This window comes from Nilaparvata lugens, chromosome 13 (assembly GCF_014356525.2).
Source record: "Nilaparvata lugens isolate BPH chromosome 13, ASM1435652v1, whole genome shotgun sequence".
NCBI classification, from domain to species: Eukaryota; Metazoa; Arthropoda; class Insecta; order Hemiptera; family Delphacidae; genus Nilaparvata; species Nilaparvata lugens.
The window spans coordinates 1,725,234-1,747,751 of record NC_052516.1 but is presented as its reverse complement, the minus strand read 5'-3'; the positions used below and the strand labels follow the sequence as shown (position 1 = coordinate 1,747,751).

Sequence of the window (22,518 nt, the reverse complement as noted above, 5' to 3'; positions counted from 1 at the left end):
TATCTCAAGCCGATAGTCCACGTAGTTCTTTCCTGTGAAGCTGTGTGACGCTGGTAGTCTCTCATATTGTGCCGTTCATACACTCTTACCCGCTCAAAACAGTAAAAATCGACAGTAATCGGCTTGTGATAAAAGTAAAAGTGGCGACATAAACGCCCTATACGATGGGATATCTATTCATATGCTATTGTTTCTCTGTGCTGGAATATGTGTAACCTGGGATATGGGAAACCTGAGATATGTGCAATCTGGGAAATGGACCTGGGAATTGAGATATCTACTTACGCTATTGTTTCTCTATGATTCTAGGTTGCCTATATCCCAGGTTGTCCATATCCCAGGTTCCCCAGGTTGCTTACAGGATACATTAAGTTGCCCATAGTTATTCAGTTGCATAATGGTACGAACAGGTTGATGATTATGTGGATTTCGTATCGCATTTCTTTCTAACTTGAACTGCTTCCTTTTCACTTCACATTTTCTTTGTATCCTTATACTGATTTCATCCATATGCTTCCATTATGTAGTCAAGCATTAATGATTTGCTCGATTCCACTGGAAAGATTCTTTTATATTACTTTTCAATAGTTAATATATCCTCGTTTTTATATCACTTGGGCATTGTATTTTTCCAAAAATTGTATGATGAACTTTTCTGATGGATAAATCATTTCTCCACATTATCCTTATCTTCTGATAATTTCGCCTACCTCTTGTTATTTTTCCACTTCTATCTTTCAACTTTCTCCAACATTCCTTCCTGTTCTAATCATTTCTGTACCTTCCTTTCTCTCGTTCCTTCTCATCCTCTTCTCCCCACTTTCCCTCTTCCTCTCATCTACCTCCTTTCTTTAATTCTTAGTTGACCTTTTTATCACCTTTATTTCTTACTTCACCGACATCTTCTTATCTCCTCTGTTCTCCCGATTCACCGTCGATTTTCTTATTCTCAACTTCTCCTACATTCTTCTCCTTCTCCTTCATTTTCTCTTCCTCTCATCAACTTCTGTTTTCCCGATTCTCCGTTGATTTTCTTATTCTCCACTTCTCCTACATTCTTCTCCTTCTCCTTCGTTTCCTCTTCCTCTTATCTTCTTCTGTTTTTCCGATTCTCCGTTGATTTATGCATCACCGCTCCATTACCACGTCATCTTGCAATCCAATTGCAATGCAATTCATGATAAAACCAAAGTAGATACTAGTGTTTACATCTGAAGGCTGCACCTTGAATAATTTACAAAACTCTCACGATCCTGCTCTACCTACCTGATCGGCCGTCTTTCAATCACTCTTTGTGCTCTTTAGAACAAAAAAATCATCTCAGAATAAAGAAAAAACCTTGTTCAACACAACAAAAAACATCTTAGAATAAAGAAAAAACCTTTATTGCAATGACACTTCCATACGGAAGTTGCGCCTAGGATAATAAGTTAGCACTTGACAAGGTGACGAGATTTGGCGCATGTCCCAACAAGTGACGGTTTAGTGACATGAGTTGTGGAGAAGGTACCTGATTAGCATGGAGTTCGCATCTATTACTTAAGGTCATATCGATTTCAACCTTACAGATACCTCCAAGTCGTTCATACCCCAGGTCGCTCATATCCCAGGTCCATTTCCCAGATTGCACATATCTCAGGTTTGCCATATCCCAGGTTACCCATATTCCAGCATAGAGAAACGATAGCATAAGTAGATATCCCATGATATAGGGCGTTTATGTCGCAACTTTTACTGTTATCTCAAGCCGATAGTCCACGTAGTTCTTTCTGTGAAGCTGTGTGACGCTGGTAGTCTCTCATATTGTGCCGTTCATACACTCTTACCCGCTCAAAACAGTAAAAATCGACAGTAATCGGCTTGTGATAAAAGTAAAAGTGGCGACATAAACGCCCCATACCATGGGATATCTATTCATATGCTATTGTTTCTCTGTGCTGGAATATGTGTAACCTGGGATATGGGAAACCTGAGATATGTGCAATCTGGGAAATGGACCTGGGAATTGAGATATCTACTTACGCTATTGTTTCTCTATGATTCTAGGTTGCCTATATCCCAGGTTGTCCATATCCCAGGTTCCCCAGGTTGCTTACAGGATACATTAAGTTGCCCATAGTTATTCAGTTGCATAATGGTACGAACAGGTTGATGATTATGTGGATTTCGTATCGCATTTCTTTCTAACTTGAACTGCTTCCTTTTCACTTCACATTTTCTTTGTATCCTTATACTGATTTCATCCATATGCTTCCATTATGTAGTCAAGCATTAATGATTTGCTCGATTCCACTGGAAAGATTCAGTTTATATTACTTTTCAATAGTTAATATATCCTCGTTTTTATATCACTTGGGCATTGTATTTTTCCAAAAATTGTATGATGAACTTTTCTGATGGATAAATCATTTCTCCACATTATCCTTATCTTCTGATAATTTCGCCTACCTCTTGTTAGTTTTCCACTTCTATCTTTCAACTTTCTCCAACATTCCTTCCTGTTCTAATCATTTCTGTACCTTCCTTTCTCTCGTTCCTTCTCATCCTCTTCTTCTCACTTTCCCTCTTCCTCTCATCTACCTCCTTTCTTTAATTCTTAGTTGACCTTTTTATTACCTTTATTTCTTACTTCACCGACATCTTCTTATCTCCTCTGTTCTCCCGATTCACCGTCGATTTTCTTATTCTCAACTTCTCCTACATTCTTCTCCTTCTCCTTCATTTCCTCTTCCTCTCATCTTCTTCTGTTTTCCCGATTCACCGTCGATTTTCTTATTCTCCACTTCTCCTACATTCTTCTCCTTCTCCTTCATTTCCTCTTCCTCTCATCTTCTTCTGTTTTCCCGATTCTCCGTTGATTCATGCATCACCGCTCCATTACCACGTCATCTTGCAATCCAATTGCAATGCAATTCGTGATAAAACCAAAGTAGATACTAGTGTTTACATCTGAAGGCTGCACTTTGAATAATTTACAAAACTCTCACGATCCTGCTCTACCTACCTGATCGGCCGTCTTTCAATCACTCTTTGTGCTCTTAAGAACAAAAAAATCATCTCAGAATAAAGAAAAAACCTTGTTCAACACAACAAAAAACATCTTAGAATAAAAAAAAACTTAACACCTGTACTGCAAATTACAACTTAATCCAAGTTTTTTCTTCATCTTTTTTCCATTGTTTTCTCCGTTTTTTTATTGAGCTCATTTGTTCAAAGTTTGTTTTCTTCTATGTCAATATCATTATTACCCAATACTACAGTTTGGATTCACTAAAAACTGACAGTATACATCATCAATAACATTAATGCTTTACATTAAAACAATGCTGCCAGATTGAAGGTGATCTCAGTATATCTACACCTGGTTTTTTCGCATTTGTCTATTTTTTATTCGTTTCCTGATATTTAGATTAGGTTTTTTCTATTGTGTTTTCTAATGTATTATTACGTGTGCAGAATTTTACTATTGTATGTAGACTAATACATGTTACTAATGTATAAGCATGACTAATGTATGTTACTAATGTATATGGATGACTAATGTGTGTAGACTATGTGTGTGGTATGTAATAGTATTCGATTTTCTTTAGTAATTATTTTATGAATTCACTTTGCAATTCTGAGATATGATCTGATGCCAAGACGACAAATCATATGAATAATAGGATTTTGTCGTTTACAATGCTTTAATTCGGTTAAAAATGTAGGGAAATAAGTGGTCTGAACATCTAGTTTGCAAGCGTTCATTGGTAAATGGTAATATTACTGCTTGTGTATCAAACACAGATGCATTTTCTTCTTCTTTTTCTTCTTCTTCTTCTTCTTATAAGCACGTCATGAACTTGTAAAAAACAATCAGTTTTCAATCAATATGGATAAAATTAGATGCGTTGATTTGTTAATAATTCTTCTTCTTCTTCTTCTTCTTCTTCTTCTTTTTCTTTTTCTTCTTCTTCATCTTCTTCTTCTTCGTTCTCCTTCTTTCTTCCTTCTCATCATTCATTTTCCCTTTCATTGTTCCCTTGTATTCTCCAATCTCTTCTTTCTCATATCTATCTTAGCTTGACAACAATTCAGAGATTACATTCACCAATAGAATACATCGAATCGACTACTAGCTTAATACACCAGCAATTGAATCAGAGATCGTAGTACCTCGAACCGCCTACTTGCTTCCTATTGGCTGACAAGATTTCAAGCAGCAAAATGGCGTCGGGTGACACGAGAAAATGGCGCCTTCTCAACGAAAATGATTGATCTAGAATTAGAATATTGTTCTAAAACTTCAAGATTTGAGTAGTATGGAATTTATTTGTCCTGTGGAAACGACAAAAATATATTCAATATATCTTCTTCTTCTTCTTCTTCTTTTTCTTCTTCTTCTTCTTCTTCTTCTTCTTCTTCTTCTTCATCTTCTTCTTCTTCTTCGCCTTTTCCTCTTCACTGTCGTCCTCATCATCTTCACCCTCCTACCTCTCCTCGTAACTTTCTCATTTCTCAACCAGCACCTCCTTCTCCTTAGTATCATGTTCTTCGTTATCCTCCTTTCTCCCTTCTCATCATTCATTGTCCTCCTTTCCAGGAGACTATAAACCAGAAATAAGAGCAATTATCGTCAAGCTCAAAAAAATCATTACTGAAAATGGAAATAGTGATTAATATTATTATTGAACGGAAATGCGAATTCTGTAAATATCTCCATCTGGAGATAATGATGTTACTGAAAAACTTGACTGAACGAAAGTAAAAAGTAAATTCGTATGGCTTTTGTTGGTGGGAAGTCCCTTGCGGGAAGGTCCCACCGCCTGAATATATAATTTAAGCCGTCAATGGGCCTTACGACTGTCATACTTCAGCCGGGACCGACAGTTTAACTGAACGAAAATCTGTGGAGATATTAGCATAGAATAGGAATGAAGATTCCATCTTTCTCTAGTGTTCTCTAGGTGAATATTCGAAAGAGCTCATTTTCCTGATAATTTTCCTGGAGAAAACCATCTTACGAATCAAATTTTGAAGAAAATCTCACTCAACTAAACCCCCGCAGAATTATGACTAAGAAGAGACCAATGACACTAGCCTAAACACAGTACATTTCCTCAAAGATGAAATCACCGGTCCTCGGTGTTGGCAGTCTCACTACATACTGTCAGCATAGGTGGAATGGGAGGCACTGATTCCTCCTCCTCAAGGAACTCTGTCAATTATTGATTGATTGAGTACTTTATTTATGTAGATTACAATATAATACTGGCTTATACACTTATATACAATAGCTTACAATACAGCAGAATTATAGATGAATTTACATAATATAGACTAAGAAAATAATTATTGAACTGTATATGATATGAAAAAGTAATTTGTAATATAATAACTATAGATAATTATATTGTTATGCATCTACATTGAAAGAGATTTCAAGTGACATCAAATAAGATTCACTCTATACTGTCAGCATAAGTTGATCGGGAAGTGCAGATGTTTATCCATGAGTAACTCTGCCAGATCATAGTACAGATGACGTCAAGTAATGTCACTTAAAATTGTCAGGATTGGTTGAAATCATGGGAACAATCATGTAGATCCATGAGGTACTCTGCCAGATCAAAGTTCAGATGACGTCAAGTCCGGTTCACTTCATTTTGTCAGGATTGGTTGATCGGTGAATAATGATGTTGATGCATAAGGAAATCTGCCAGATGAAAGTGCAGATGAATTCAAGTAAGATTAACTTCAAAATGTCAGGATTGATAGATCGGGGAAAAATGATGTTGATCCATAAGGAAATCTGCCAGATAAAAGTTCATGAGACGTCAAGTGAAATTCTCTTTAGATTGTCAGTTTTGATGATCGAGTAACACTCAAGTAGATCCATAAGGAACTCTGCCAGATAAAAGTTCAGATGACGTCAAGTCAGGTTCACTTCATTTTGTCAGGATTGGTTGATCGGTGAATAATGATATTGATCCATAAGGAAATCTGACAGATAAAAGTTCATAAGACGTCAAGTGAAATTCTCTTTAGATTGTCAGTTTTGATGATCGAGAAACACTCATGTAGATACATAAGGAGCTCTGCCAGATCAAAGTTCAGATGACGTCAAGAACGGTTCACTTCATTTTGTCAGGATTGGTTGATCGGTGAATAATGATGTAGATCCATAAGGAAATCTGCCAAATAAAAGTTCAAATGACGTCAAGTAAAATTCGATTTAGATTGTCAGCTTTGATGATCGAGAAACACTCATGTAGATCCATGAGAAACTCTGCCAGATAAAACTTCAAATGACGTCACGAGAGAATCACTTGAATCTGGCAGCATTGTTTGATCAAGGAGCACCAATCCAAATCCATTATGATCTCTGTCAGTATGGAGTGAATCTCGGCGCAGATGACGTCACTCAGTGATGTCAAGAGCAGAGATTCGCGCTCGTATAAAACGACGCGCACACTAGCGGACCACTTTCAGTGCGAGTCTGGCTTTGGCACGCGAAAGTTAGGTTAGGTTTGTGTGTGTGCGCGCGCATCTACCCCACTCTGGCTGCTGATTGGTCAACCGGGAACAACCGGGAAGTTTGAAAACGCATCCAGCCGCGACACTGCGCTGCAAAAAAAAAACGCGCGTACGCTTCTCAGTGTTTGTAGTAGTTTAAAAGTTATTATTATCGTCGGCCGCTGAATCTGTTTCATAAGTAGGCGGTTTTTAATTGTTTCGCGGTGCGGCTGTACAGTTGTTACAGAACTGGGTGAGAGAGAGATAGTGCGAAAGAGAGAGAGTGAGTGGGTGAGTAGTTAAAGACAATAGAAGTAGTGAACACTGACCAGGAAGTTGGAGGTGCTACTAAATACTGTAGCTGTGTGGAGAATCGGTGGAGCGGTAAAAATCGTAGAAGAAGAAAAAGAATTAGAAGAAAAATAAAAGGTAAAGAAGGAGAAGAATAGAGAGAGGAAGAAGTGAAGAATAAGATAAGGAGTATAGGTAGTGTGTAGAGGATTAGGTGAAGAAAAGATAGAGAAAGATAAGAAGGAAAAGGAAATTGAGAGAGGAAGAAGTGAAGAATAAGGAGAAGGAATATCAGGAGTAAAGATAGAGTATCCAGGACCAGGTGAAAAGGGAACTTAAGTGTATGAAAATAGAGGAGAAGATAATTTGAAGAGAAAGGAGAGAGAAAACCTGAGAGGAAATAGGATAATAGAGAGGAGGGGAAGAACTAGGGAGTAATATAGAAAAGGTAGAAGTACAAGAAGTAGTAGGGTAAGAGAGTTTAATGCCAGAGGAGAAATAGGGGGAGAAAAACTGTTGAAAAATAACCAAAAATAGAGTGAGAAAAGTGGAGAAAAGTTGGGAAACTAATGAAAAGTGAATGGAAGAATTGAAGAAAAACAGGTGGTGAAGAACTCTAAGGAAATATAACAACAGAAGGAGAAAAATTAGCAGAAGAGACTGTAAAAAGTGAAGGTTATTATCGAGAAAATATTAGAATCATAGAATTTTTCTAATAGTGCAACAATCAGTCGGATTGGAACAATCGAAACGTCATTACTGTGTAGGTGTACAATCAGTTTCTAGTTTTTCAATTACAATTTATCTCTTAACAAACAATTTGTATTGATTATACAACACAGTGACAATATTAGCTACAATATTTATATATATTACTCCAATTATTATAACCTGTTTCTCTTGTTGACATCGGAGTCTCGTTCATATTTATAGAGATGTTCTATAAATAGAAATACTCCTCAAGAAGAAAGTGTGATTCCAAGTGACTGACTACATTTTTATATATTTCTAGTTTTTCTTATTTATTTTTGTGGAAATTTCAAATTTCAACATGGCAAGGACAAGTAATATCTACAGCACAGAGTGTGGGAGGAACATTCCAAATTCTCTATTCCTGCTTTTGAGGATTTTTGTGGTATTGAACATTTTATCAATAAACAGGGTGGAATGCATCCAGTCAGATACACAGGCTATGGTGAGTGATTTTTCTATATATTATTTCAATATTTTTGTTGCCTTGTTCTCGATTGTTTGGCTATGATGAGTGATTTTTCTATATATTATTTCAATTTTTGTGTAGTTGAGAAGTTGATATTGTGGTAATTATTCATATCGAATGAAAAAGACTAAAAAATTGTCAAAAACCACTGATTTATTGATAATTAGAAAGAGTTTATCAGAGATTGACAATGCTGTAATAAACGAAACCGGTCTTTCTAACTATCAATGAATCAGTGTTTTTTTTGACAATTTCTTAGTCTTTTTCATTCAATATTTTTGTTGCCTTGTTCTCGATTGTTTGCATGATAATATATTCTATTTCATCAGATAAACGTAACGTTACAGTATCTCAGGCGTTCTTCAGGAAACATAATCAATTGGTTTGGTTCAAAATAATGTAATACTGCCATAATCATTGCAGTGTTTTTCTATTCTTTATCTTTATTCTTCACTGATTCATACAATAAGTATGTAAATTATCAAAATGATAGGGAGAGAAAAAAGTAAGGTAACCTTGTGCTATTCCTCTCCCTAATTTAGATAAGGTTACACAAGTTGAGACTACAAAATGAATTGAGAATATGAATATGAAACTACAGCTCATTAAGTCAACCAGATCAATTCCTTGGCCTCCGACGCTAACAATCGTTAAAGTTTACAGTTAAGTTTACAGTTAAAGTTTAAGTTTACAGTTAAAGTTTAAGTTTAAGTTTAGTTAAATTTCAGATTAACATCAAGATTTAAAATTAAGATTTTAAAGATTTTAGATTCAAGATTTGTGATTCCCCTAACCGTGTTAATAACAAGATGACAAGGATAAGCAATAGCTACAGCAGAATATGTGGGAGGTTTTTAAGGTTTAGAATTTTGAAACAAATCTTCCCTGAAAACATTTCCTACATCTTCCTGAAATATTAGTACCATTATAATTATTATTTCTTCAAAGTAGCACACTTTTCAAACACGAAATTTGTTTCCCCCTCTTAACCTCTTTATCATCACAATCTCTCTATCTCTCATACCTCTCTGTCTCTTAATCATATCAATCTCTCGTCTTTTTTTCTTTAGGGCTACTTTTGAATATAAATAAAAATATAAATCCAACTTACCTTTTAATAACACTATTTAGTCACGACATGTTTCGGCTATATAATGCTATTATCAGCCATTATTATCTGCCATTATTGAGATAATAGCATATATATAGTAATATTATAGTAATATTGGCATTAAAAAGGGGTGGGTACTTTTCGACTAAATTCGACTGAGACATTGTCAATATTGTAGAACCGTTCCTTAATTGAATAAAACACAAATATGTTGTCAACAGTGTAGAATTTGACAACATATTTGTGTTTTTATTCAATTAGGGGTACTTGGATTTACATTTATATTTTTATTTTTATTCCCGATCTCTCTTTCTAATCTCTCATCCATTTGGTAGAGAGTTAGTGGGGAGGATATTTTTAATATTCTTTCCGAAGATGACAGTGATATGTCCAAAGCTCCGCCAATTTATGTAGAGGCATAACAATATAATTATTATCTATATAATATATTATTATATTACAAATTGCTTTTTCATATCATACACAGTTCAATAATTATTTTCTTAGTCTATATCATGTAAATTAATCTATAATTTCGCTGTATTGTAATATTAGTGTAAGCTATGTATATAAGTGTATAAGCCAGTATATATTGTAATCTACATAAATAAAGTACTCAATCAATCAATCAATCAATCCATTACTCCCATATTTTCACTCAAATCATAGATTTTAGAATCGATTCATAATCGTTTTATCGATTCATAGAATGACAGTGAAGTCCTATTGAGTGTTATCAAACCAATTTCGCCATATTTTCATTATTTTATCATTAGGGGAAGTTGATTTTTCTCAATATCTCTATCAGCCACTCGAAAAAACCCAAGTACTCTTCAGTAAAATCTACTCTTATCTGTCAGAATCAATTTAATGGGTAGTATCGATGCTGTTTATGAAGATTTCTGACAGCTTGACGTGAATCTCCCAATAGATAATACAAGCATAAACGACACTAGATTCATCTGAAAATGTCAGTATCGGTTGAATGGACAGTATTGATATGGTTTCATAAGGAGTTCTGACAGTTTCCAGTGAATTTCATACAGTTCAGTTTGGATTCTCTACAGTGCACTAGATGATAAAACGTATACAAAGTGTTAACAAAGGTGTACACCTGACAAAAAGGCAGAAATGGGCTCGACATCAGGCAATTTTAGCCTATTTGTGAGGTGAATAAGCCGTTTAGGCTACTGGGGAAGGTCAAATTGCCTCGACTTTTCAATGGAAACTGATACAACACGGAGTAGACTGACTGAAAACTAGGCTACTTGGTTTTTCGTTTGTTTTGCTTGATCTATGTTAGTAGTGAATTTTGTTTTGCGAATTTAAAATATTATTTATTTATCACATTGTGTACAAATACTTAACATGAGGATTGATTGATTGATTGATTGAGTACTTTATTTATGTAGATTACAATATAACACTGTCTTATACACTTATAATACAGCTTACAATACAGCAAAATTATAGATGAATTTACATGATATAGACTAAGAAAATAATTATTGAACTGTATATGATATGAAAAAGCAATTTGTAATATAATAACTATAAATAATAATTATATTGTTATGCATCTACATAAATTGGCGGAGCTTTGGACATATCAATGTCCATTCTCGGAAAGAATATTAAAAATATCCTCCCCACTAACTCTCTCAGGAGGAGAGGCATAACAGGCTCATGCCCAAAACTGTCCCATTTCCAATTTAAACTATACTGTCCAAATCATTTGTACAGTATGTGTTAATTTTATTATGCTACTCAACGTACCAAATAGGTGGAGGAACGGATAGAATTATCCTTCAACATTCTAAAATCCTTCAATATCCTTCAACTATCATCCAACATTTTCCTTCCCAATTTAAAAACAAATTTATTATGATCTTCACGTTGTTCCAATGGAAATAGTACTTTATCATACAATATTGTATGATTTTGACTGTATTCTATCATATAAATCAGGCCTGATTGGCGCTTCTTTTGAAAAGTGAGCCTACACTTTGCTAGAGATATCTTCAATAAAAAGAGAGCATGAAAGAATAAATTCAGTGTACTATGAAAAATTCATTAAAATCATGAATAAGTCGTTAGGTCATGTTAGAGGCCTTAATTTGATCAGTTTCGACCTGAAAACATGAAAGAGTTCAAAGTATGACTACGAGAAATCTATTAAAATCATGAAATAAGTCGTTAGGTCATGTTAGAGGCCTTAATTTGATCAGTTTCGACCTGAAAACATGAAAGAGTTCAAAGTATGACTACGAGAAAATAAGTCGTTAGGTCATGTTAGAGGCCTTAATTTGATCAGTTTCGACCTGAAAACATGAAAGAGTTCAAAGTATGAATAAGAGAAATCTATTAAAATCATGAAATCATTATTATTAGCGTATGGCTTTGAATGGTGGGTAGTTCCACCTCGCCGTATATAGTCCAAAGTTCCCTAATGGGAAACCGGACACTAAGGTTATAGTCAGCACAATACTTTAAATTTACACTTTTCACTTCGGAATAAAGTTCATTTTGATGTTAAAAAGTCCAAACATATACAAAACCGAAACAAAACACAAAACCACTAAGCCAAATTTAGAAAATATTGAATTGACTCCTTAGGTCATGGTTAGAGGCTCTGAAATTGATCAGGTTCGACCTGAAACTCTGACACCAGACCTGATTCAGCCAGGTCACTCGATATTATATATTTTTATTTTTTATGAAATGCGTTCTCAAATGAACTCCAATTTTCGGAGTAAGCAAAAAATTCTCTCATCCTGTTTCAATACTGAAGACTCATCAATGTATCATCAAAATAGCAAACGTTCTCCGGAAATTACTAGAAATTTGCTATTTTCATTGTCAAATGCAATCGTTTTCCTTATCTATGAAATTGGCTCGGAATTTCTAGAATGTTTCAATCAAATTCCACGTCATAATATTGTAATTCTCATAATACACTTCGATGTCAATGTCTCTTTATCTATAAAACTGGTTGAAAGCCGTATTTATGATGTTATTATTTTTCACAATTATAGATTTCTTCCAAAACATAGGTCTAAAATAGAATCATATCAATTTCAACTTACTCAAAAAATAGAATACAAATAGTTTCAACGTTAATACAGTCTTGAAATAAACTTAACATTAAAATTATGAAATTTATTTATTTATTTATCTATTTATTCAATCATTCAGAATTACACAACTTACAGAGAAGTACCACAGGCTTATAAGCCCAAAACGGTTCCAATTCTAATTTATACAACAGTCCAAATGTAACTATGTGTCACTTAACATTCTTCAATTGCACACACAATTCACAATTCAAAACACTCAAAATCATTTTTAAATTTAAAAAAATACTTCTGAATTGAATTTAATCTTCTCTTTTATAAAAGGCTAAGCCCCGACAGACTGAAATCACACCACAGTCCAAACTACTGAGCCTAAAAACTTGAAATTTTGCACGATTGTTTATGGTAGCCTGAAAACATCCACTAAGAAAGGATTTTCAGAAATTTGCCCCCCTGAGGGAGCTAGGGCCCCCCCAAAATTTTGTACTTTTTAACCGCTCATTGCACAGCAAAGTCATGAGGAACTTTTTTGTTCAGCTACGAAAAAAAATTAGATCTATGCAGAAAAATTTCGATCAGGAGCACAGGGAGGTCCAGGAGAGGGCATTTTTCGAAAATTTTGATGTAAAATCACACTACAGCTCAAACTAACTGTCCTACAGACTTGAAACTTTGCACAAATATTCTTCAAACATGCTAGACGCGCACTAAGAACGGATTTTGAGATATATTGCCTCTAAGGGTTTCAAAGGATGAAAAAGGATCCTATTAAGTAAGGTTATGGACATGGTAAGGTGAGTGCCATATGGAAATGAAATAATTCATTTATTGACATGTGATATTCTAACATATGTTGTAATCATTGGAAATAACAAAATAATAGATAGAAATTCAAAAAAGAACATCTGTTCTGTTATTGCTTTCTACCTGATTCCACTCAACCTCAATAATATTGTTCTGATAATTGATAAATATGTTTGATATTATTATTAATTTAATAGAAGTATTGTTTTGATAATCAATCAATCAATCAATCATTTATTTATTTCCAAAACATACATGAAAATGTACATGAAAAAGTCAAAAACTAAAACTAACTTAAAGCTAAAGAGAAATTAGTGACTGTATAAATTCATTTTTTTACAGTAAACTCGTTTATACTGTAGCATGCTAAATCCATCAAATATGCTCTCAGCAATTCCTTAAATTTGATTTATCAGGTTCATGTCTTATGCAACCTGGGAGACAACCAATAAATTTTATTCCCATGTACGTTGGACTTTGTTTATATTTTTCCTTATTGTGTTTCTTTACTAATCAATATTTTTTTCACAAACTCTGTATGGCGAATGTGAAACAGCTGCATCAAAGAAATTATGTCAACAACATATGTTTAGGAAAACCATAGTTTTGAACTTCATTTTCCTGATGCAATGTATAGGCCCAATGTATGGATTATTCATTTTTTAGCTAGAACAGTTTTTTGAGACTGCTAAATAAACGTCTACAGTTTTATCAATGCTGTATCGGCAATACAAAAACGCATGCAGTTAATATGTCTTTAAATAAAGGTGTTGACATTCACATGAATTAATTATTCTCTACCATTTTTATTTTATTACAATTTCAAAATTATTCGAGCCATGATAGAATTATTGACTCACTGTAGAGTCAGTCTAAAATTTCAATATTGAAATGAGGGGTATTTTGGCAAGCTGAACAAAAATAAGATCCTATGCACCTTTTCGATATTTCCTCAAATGAAAAATGAGTTTTGTGGGTTGTCAAAACTCCCCTGAAAGGAAAACTATTCAACTTATCCTATCGTTTAGTAAATTAACAATGATTTCTGCGTTGAATAACATGTTTCTTGCCAACAAGAATCGAACTCTCTAAATGGAGGTAGAATGGTTGACAACTTTCAGTTCTGTTGTTTTAACATTTTTTTCAAATCACTTTCAAAAAGTTCATGTAGTACCTACTATTGTGTTCGAGAAACTCCTGGGGCTATCATAGTTTCACAAATATTCTGTTCCACACTCCTATCTCTTGCAGTCGTTAACCATATCTATAATAAAATAAAGAGTTGGCTTATACACGTACGGGATAGGAAAATTATGTTTGACGCATTATCACGTCTGAACTACTGGACTAATCAACTTGAAATTTTGCATATAGGCTAGATTCTTAATTAACCAAGGATGGTTATAGGTCTATTTTCAATTCTTCAAAATTTCATTACGTCAAGTTTTCAGATTATCAATTTTGAAAATAGATCCTTGCGAAGCACGGGTTCCTGCTAGTCAATTACATTAATAGAAAATTCCAAACTTTGAAAAAACTATAAAATTTTGAGACCAAAAAATTATTCATGAAATGAGTATCTTTCTAATCCGATTGAACATAATATTATGCATAGCTTCTACATAGCTTCTAGCCTAGATTTATGATAAGCTTCTTCTTAACCTTCCGGCAGTCGCGCTGTTGTAAAAAGTACAACAGTGTCAGTTTTTTTGCTGCACAATACTATTGGATGGGGTGGTGTCAGTGAATGAGTCGCCAATGCATTCCAAAACTTTCCCCCCATCATTCAACTGAGTTGCAGTATCAACCGAGCAATGGTTCAGTCTTTAGGTGCCATTTAGTCGCGACAGTGCATAAGATAGGGAAAGACTGTATACAGGGGCTGTAAACGAACCAATAACACAGAATTGATGGCTTTCTTTGCTTGTTGTACCTTATTGGGCTATGAAATGTTAATCATCCAAATGTTCATAGGCGTGAAATAATCCAAGAAAATGGAATAAATAATTATACAATTAATTAATATGTTTTGACAGTAAACAGAGTACATAACACTTGGAAAATTGGATGTTGTACAAAATACAACACGCGACTGCTCGTGTGATTGAGTAGGGCGCGACTAACGGAAGATTAATATACATAGCTACTCAGTAACGTGAGCTTATTTTCATCCAATATTTTTCAACTAATCAAACAATATTATACAGATTTCACAATCGAATAAAGGGAATAAAAGAATTCCAATATCAATTTAAGCATGAATCATATTGATAGACCAGGAAGATTTCCATTTTATCTAACTGATTATGCCTAAAGGTGCGTACAGATTTACGAGCCGCGAACATGAGCAATTCACTTTCAATCAGCTGATGCCAAGCTTTTTATATATGTATCTGACCGTTTCTGTAAAATACAGATATAATCAGCTGATTTAAAGTGAATTACTCATGTTCGCGGCGCGTATATCTGTACGCACCTTTAGATTCTCTTCCTACAGTCAACAGAACATTCCTTATATTAATTAACGTTGCAGCTTCCCATTCCACCAATGCTAACAGTCTAAAGTGAACCTCACTATAGATGCACCACTCTTTCAAGTGACTTCCGAACCACTGACAAGTAATCCTTCCATCAAACTCATTCCAAAACATCGGAAACAATCGTACAAACTTTAGCATCGATTGAATGGAGTTCACCTTGATTTTACAACCGGTTCAGTTACACGTTAACTATATCTATATAGCGACCAAATATCCAGTTATATAACAGTAGGTGTATATCTATATAGCCTAGTGAACCCATACATATATGTAACCAGTTTGTCTGAGATGAGTCATTTTATGAGTAGTTCCTAGTATTTTTTTATGAATGAAACATACCTGGCTTGAGTAGTAGTTCAGACTAGTTTCAATTTTAAAATATTGTTTTACGATTTGTTATTTTTGCGTCTGAGTGGATTCTTTGTTATTTAAATATGTTCATAATGATTTTCTAAAAACTAATGATAATGGTTGGAAACTGATAGAATATATAATGGAGAAGAGAGGAATACTATAGTCTAGTCTAGACTATATACAATATATACAATAGCTTACAATACAGCAAAATTATAGATGAATTTACATAATATAGAATAAGAAATTATTTTTGAACTGCATATGATATGTAAAAAGCATTGGTAATAGCTATAGATTATATTATTGTTATGCATCTACATAAATTGGCGGAGCTTTGGACATATCAAGTCCATTCTTCGGAAAGAATATTTAAAATATCCTCCCCACTAACTCTCTACCAAAGAAGGAGAGGAGTAGGGAGTAATTTATGGAAATTTTGACATTGAAGTTAAAAACTTAATAAATACAATAAATAAAAATTAAATATAATGAATTAAAATTGATACAATGAAAAATTTAAACTGGATCTCTTCAAACCTATTCGGTTCTGCTCGCATCAGAATAGAAATGAAATAAATTTGCAGAGAAAACGTGAGACATTTTCAAGAGAAAACAACTATCGTGGAATTCAGTTTCAACTGTCAGCACAGGTTGAATGGGAGGCATGAATGTTATCCATGGAGGATTGCTGACAGTTCCAATAGTGAGATACTATTCAAGAGGTTGTCGACAATCGTTTGCTATGCACTTTTTATTAGTGCAGTAAAAAAGTGACTTTTGTTGGAAAATTTTACGGCTCAAACAATGGTTCGGAGAGAGAGATTGAGGGAGAGGGTGTGAGAGGGAGTGTTTGAGAGAGTGAGAGTGAGAGAGTGAGAGAGTGAGTTAGTGTGAGGGAGGAGAGAGAGTGAGAGAGAGAGTGAGAGAGAGAGTGAGAGAGAGAGTGAGAGAGTGAGTGAGTGAGTGAGATGGTGGAGAGAAAAAATTGCATCGAAAGCTGAGAATAAATTCATGGATGGACAGGTCCAGTTGAGCCTAGAATTTTTTTCGCAATAGAATAAATTGTATGATCTAGATGTCTAGACAGCCAAAACGATATAGTTATATTCTAAGTGCAGTGTAGTTTTCAATATATTGACGGCTAAAATCATGCATTCAGGCCAGTTTGAACCTTCAAATAAAATTAAGGGACGAAGCCATTCGAATACTTTATTTATTCATATATTTTTTTGATTGTTCAGAATCACACAACTTACAGAAAAGTACCAGAGGCTTATAAGCCCAAAACGGTTCCAATTCTAATTTATATAACAGTCCAAATGTAGTTAGGTTATGTGTCACATTCTTCAATTACAGTATATTTATTCAATATAGTTCAGAAGAATAATTTGTACATGAAGAGAAATAGAAAATATCAACCCAGATACAAAATGTTTAGTATAATCTATAAAAATCTACTTTATGAAAATAATTAAGGACTGGAAATTTAGTGAAGTGAACAACTAACTACAAGACTTAACCTATTTTGGATTATGTGTAACCTTATCCAAATTTGGGAGAGGAATAGCACAAGGATAACTTTTTTTCTCTCCCAATCATTTTGATGATGTAATTATTGAATGAATGAATAAAGAATGAATGAATAAAGAATATAGATAAATTAAATCACTTCTGAGACTAATCAATTGAACTGATAACAAATGGCAAACAATGCTGAATGCCAATTACATTGGAAATTCCCAAAATAAAAGATGTGTTAGATACAAATCCATTGGTCAAAAGTGAAAGATTATTTTTTGTTACAACAAACGACGCTGATACAATATGCAATATTCTATAATATTATAATATACAATATTGCTGATGCAATATTCTATTTCAATAACTCAAATTCAGATTATTATTTCTTTCATAAAGAAATAATCAATAAAAAATCATGAGGTTTTGTTGATGTCATATTTTCTTATTATGTTGGAACCCAAACTCCACTCATCATTATTACGAATGTATTCCAACCTTAAAATGGAAGTGTTATTGTGCATTAACATAGAGAAACAATAGCGTAAGTAGATATCCCAAGGTATAGGGAGTTTATGTCGTAATTTTTACTGTTATCTCAAGCCGATAGTCTACATAGTCCTTTCCCGTGAAGCTGTGTGACGCTGGTAGTGTCTCATATTGTGCCGTTCATACACTCTCACCCCAACAAATAAGTAAAATTCGACAATAATCGACAGTAAGCGGCTTGAGATAACAGTAAAAGATGCGACATAAACTCATTATACCATGGGATATTTACTAACGCTATGTTTCTCTATGGCATTAATTACATATGAGAGGATTTTGAAGTCTCAATTTGAAGCTCGGTTTTAGCAGGCCGGACACAGCAATGTCTCCCGGCTACATAGGCCAAACAAGTTATTGACTCTTCAAATCTTTTCGATTTTTGTGCTGACCTATGAGTGAATAGTGAGTAATGAGTGAATATATATATGCATATTTATACTCATCCTTATAATACTTGCAAATCTTATGAAAATGGAGTTTATAGATTATCAGAGATTGACAATGGTGTAACAACCGAAACCGGTCTTTCTGAGTATCAATAAATCTGTGGTTTTTGATTACTTCTTAGTATTTTTATTTAATATGAATAATTTTCACAATATCAACTTCTCAACTACAAAAAAAAACTTATGAAAACCATTGCTTTCAGATAACATTAACACAACAATTTTCCAACACAACTCTTCTCGACTTTCTTTTTTCAAAAAAAGATGAAAATCCTCATGCAAACCACAAACATTTCATTACAGTTTCCGTGACTGTTGCTCCTCTATTTATCTTCACATCAAATCATACATACAGATCTTTTCCATGATAACCCATTATTTATCAATTATTTATTATTATTTATCTTCTTCATAATCACCCATTATTTAGAGATCTTCTCTATTATTTTTTATCAACGTTGAGGAACGAGATACCTCTCCTTAGAACTTAGAACACACCCATTATAATGAGATCCAATTCATACTTTCAGCGTTCTTTAAATGAGAAGTGCTGTTGTTATCTTTGAGGAATTCTGACCGTTTTCAAGTGAATCTCAGTCAAGTTAAAAATTGTATAATCTGGTGAGATTTTTCCCATTCTTTCAGCATAGGCTGAATGGGTGGCATTGGTATCATCTGCCAGGAACGCTGACAAATAAAAATGAATCTTACAAGAGTGTAATCGTTATAAATAGTTCAAGGACAAAGTATCCTTCGGCGAAAAGTCGTGATTGCATTCAAAATGGTGGTGGATTTTTTCTGGTTTTGAATAATAAAAATGAGAGAGAAATAAAAGTAGCAGTGAGTTGAATAATATTTAGCAGCTTCTACAGGTATGATGCACGATGTCCATTGTTTGAGACTGTTATCTTGATGGTATTAAATCCTTTAGTGAATCTTGTTTCAAATTTATGTACTTGTTTTTCTACTATACTTGAAGTGATAATTTATTATTTTCACGATCAAAAGTTTGAGTGAACGTTCGTTACCTGATTCATATCTATGAATTCATAAAATAAAACAATGTAAATTTTGGAAATCTTATAATAGTATCCTATACTATTAAACGAGCAACTTTATGTTTAGATGTATTTAATTTAATGTTTAAATGTTTAAACATTCATATGTTTAATTGTTCGACAAATTTAAACAATTATTTTTCGATAATTTAGACAATTTTATATGTTTAGATGTTTGGATGTTTAACTTAGATGTTTAGATGTTTATATGTTTGTATTTCACCGGATCTCGAAAACGGCTCGAACGATTCTCACGAAATTCAGAACATAATAGGTTTATAATATAAAGATTCGATTGCACTAGGTCTCATCCTTGGGAAAACTCGCTGAAGGACATTAAAAGGATAATTATTATTCATCCTTGGAAAAACAGCTGATAATAATATTATTTAGTCGTCTGTTGGTGATGGAAGTGAGTGAGCGAGTTCATGTGTGTGGGACTGTGTCAAAATTATGACTCAGCTGTTGGACTTTTGTAATCATTCAATCTGGTATTTATTAGTATTTATCAGGTATTAAATTCCAGTAGATCCATCTTTTGTAATGGTCTTCTCAGATTTGGTTCACGTGAGGTTAATTAGGATTAAAATTTCACCGGCTTTTGTGCAACTGGGTCTTTGTGGTGGTAGTTTTGCATTCCTCTGGGAATTAATCTCAATTTTCTGTGATTAGATAGAACATTTCTGTATGGATGTTATTACAATTTCTTCTTTCGTAATAAATTTGTTATGCTGCTGTACTCCAGAGCGAAGCTCGGTCCCCGATATTCAACATAATAGAAATACTTCTTGAGAAATTAGGTACCCTGGAGATTCTTCTATGGAAGTTATCAGCTGAAAAACATGAAATTTCCTATGAACATTATACAACCTTCCAATTTTCTCCTTGAAGCTACTAAAATAATTGAAATGAAATGAGAAAGGGTTACTTGAAAGCTTTAGTTTAATATAAATTCATAAAATTGTCAGTTCATCAGAAATTTTGATGTCTGTTTAAAGTATATTTCCAATGATTTATTTATTTATTATTTATTTAATCATTCAGAATTACACAACTTACAGAAAAGTACCACAGGCTTATAAGCCCAAAACGGTTCCAATTCTAGTTTATACAACAGTCCATATTCAGCTAGGTTATGTGTCACTTCAAAATTCTTCAATTACACACTCAATTTACAATTCAAAACACATAAAAATCATTTTTAAATTAGAAAATACTTCTAAATTACATCAAATTAATCACAATTAATTGAAAAATTTCAAACCTTGAAAAAACTACAAAATTTTGAGACCGAAAAGACAAAACACTGATGTCGATATTCGTTACTATTTTGTATAAAGTAGGACCTGAAAGGATATAATTGAACGATGAGGAAAAGATGTAATGCAATTTGAATTGAAAGAATATTGTCCAGTTTCGCCTTAGATCGTTTCTACGTTTGATTCCAGCCTTGAAATTATTACCGAATAGTATACTAATCTTTAACAATTTCATTAACACTCTACCGAATGACTTCTAACGAATTATCATCAAGATAATTAACTAACTAATTTCGGACTATGTGTAACCTTATCTGAATTTGGGAGAGGAATAGCACAAGGTTACCTTATTTTTCCTCCCCCTATCATTTCCATGATGCACTTTTTGTATGAATAAAGGATTAAAGATAAGATAGAAAGAGATCACTATAATGACAGATGGAAAAAAAGTTTCATAGACCTGAATATATAAATGATACAATAACAAAATGAATTAATAGAAATGATATAATAATGAAACAGGGGAATGCATAAACGTCGAACCAATCACAAGTAAGATCCGCCTGCTCTTTCCTGATTGGTTGAGAGAAGGTGAGAAATGTGTTTCTGAATTCATTCGCTAGATGGCAGTAGGTACTGGGCTATAAGTAAACTCTATTCCTTCCCATGGGAATGACAGAAAGCTTTCCTACTTTTCCCTGATTGGTTGATTAAAAAAATCAATGTATCTATGAACTCAGTCACTAGACTGCAGTAGGTATTGGGTTATGGTCGATTGAAACAGAAAATGTATCTATGAATAATTTAGTCACTAGACTGCAGTAGGTATTGGGTTATGAATATTGTCCATTCTTGGTGAAAAAGTATGTAGGATAAATTATTATGATTGTATTGTGCTCACTTGGTGGAGAAGACACTCAGATTGGACAATAAATTAATGACCTACGTATGGTCCACCAAGTAAAGTATGTGAAGTATACTGAGATATTCATCATCATTTACAATCAACTTGAGGAAAAAAAACAGACTACAGTCCAAAACTTCTTTTCATCCCAATTTCATAGAAAAAATTGTCCAAATAAAGGTTATGTGCGACTTTTCAATTCTTCACTAACTTCTTCCACATTGAAACAAAACACAAACACTTGAAACATTAATTTTGAATTTAGAAAGATTAAGATCCGGATTGATAACCAAATTCTCTCTACTTAACACTCAAAACTGTGAAATGAATATTAATTTGAAATATTTTGTTCCGAAAATTATTCTTCACAGAGAGTGAGAGTGAGAGTAAGTGAAAGAGTTAGATTATTCGAGAGAGTAATATTATCTATCGATTACTCAATGATCTCCGGTTAATGAGCGGTTAAGTTTGAGTGATTGTCACACTCTAGATCTTCGGTTAAAACAAATTGCGGCTAAAAGCGTCAGTCACTTTAATTGAAAACTTTATTCGTCTCTTTTCCTGCTTTGACTGATTTATTTCACCCTTCACCAAGCACTTTCTAATTTGCTTCTTATTCATCCTTTTCTAGTTTATTATTCAATTATTTTTCTCCGACTTCTTATAATCTTTCACTCTTCCATAAAAACTGGTATATCCATGGAGTGATTGGAAGAATTTAGTCCATCACTGAAGATTCAGTTTTTCAACAATTATTCTTTAAAGCAATGGTCGCCAAACTTATGACATGTGAGCTAGAATAGCATTTATAAAAACTTCTAGTGAGCTACCAGGAATATTAGACTGAGAAGGTATCTTTTATTGCCTATAAAGATACATTTCTAGTATTGAAA

General features: G+C 33.6%; 1 protein-coding gene across 4 annotated transcripts in view; it reads left to right on the top strand.

The window, feature by feature from the left end:
- The first annotated feature begins 6,465 nt into the window (after positions 1–6,465).
- Positions 6,466–22,518, top strand: part of LOC111057664 (stromelysin-2) — an 82,497-nt gene continuing 66,444 nt past the window's right edge. For 3 of the 4 annotated variants that reach the window (XM_039439552.1, XM_039439554.1, XM_039439553.1), the window contains exon 1: positions 6,483–7,981. In XM_039439552.1, coding sequence (XP_039295486.1) covers positions 7,838–7,981 — 144 coding nt within the window. In that variant the 5' untranslated portion in view covers positions 6,483–7,837. Of the gene's footprint in view, positions 7,982–22,518 lie in introns of all 4 variants that reach the window. The other variant, XM_039439551.1, reaches the window with a different exon arrangement.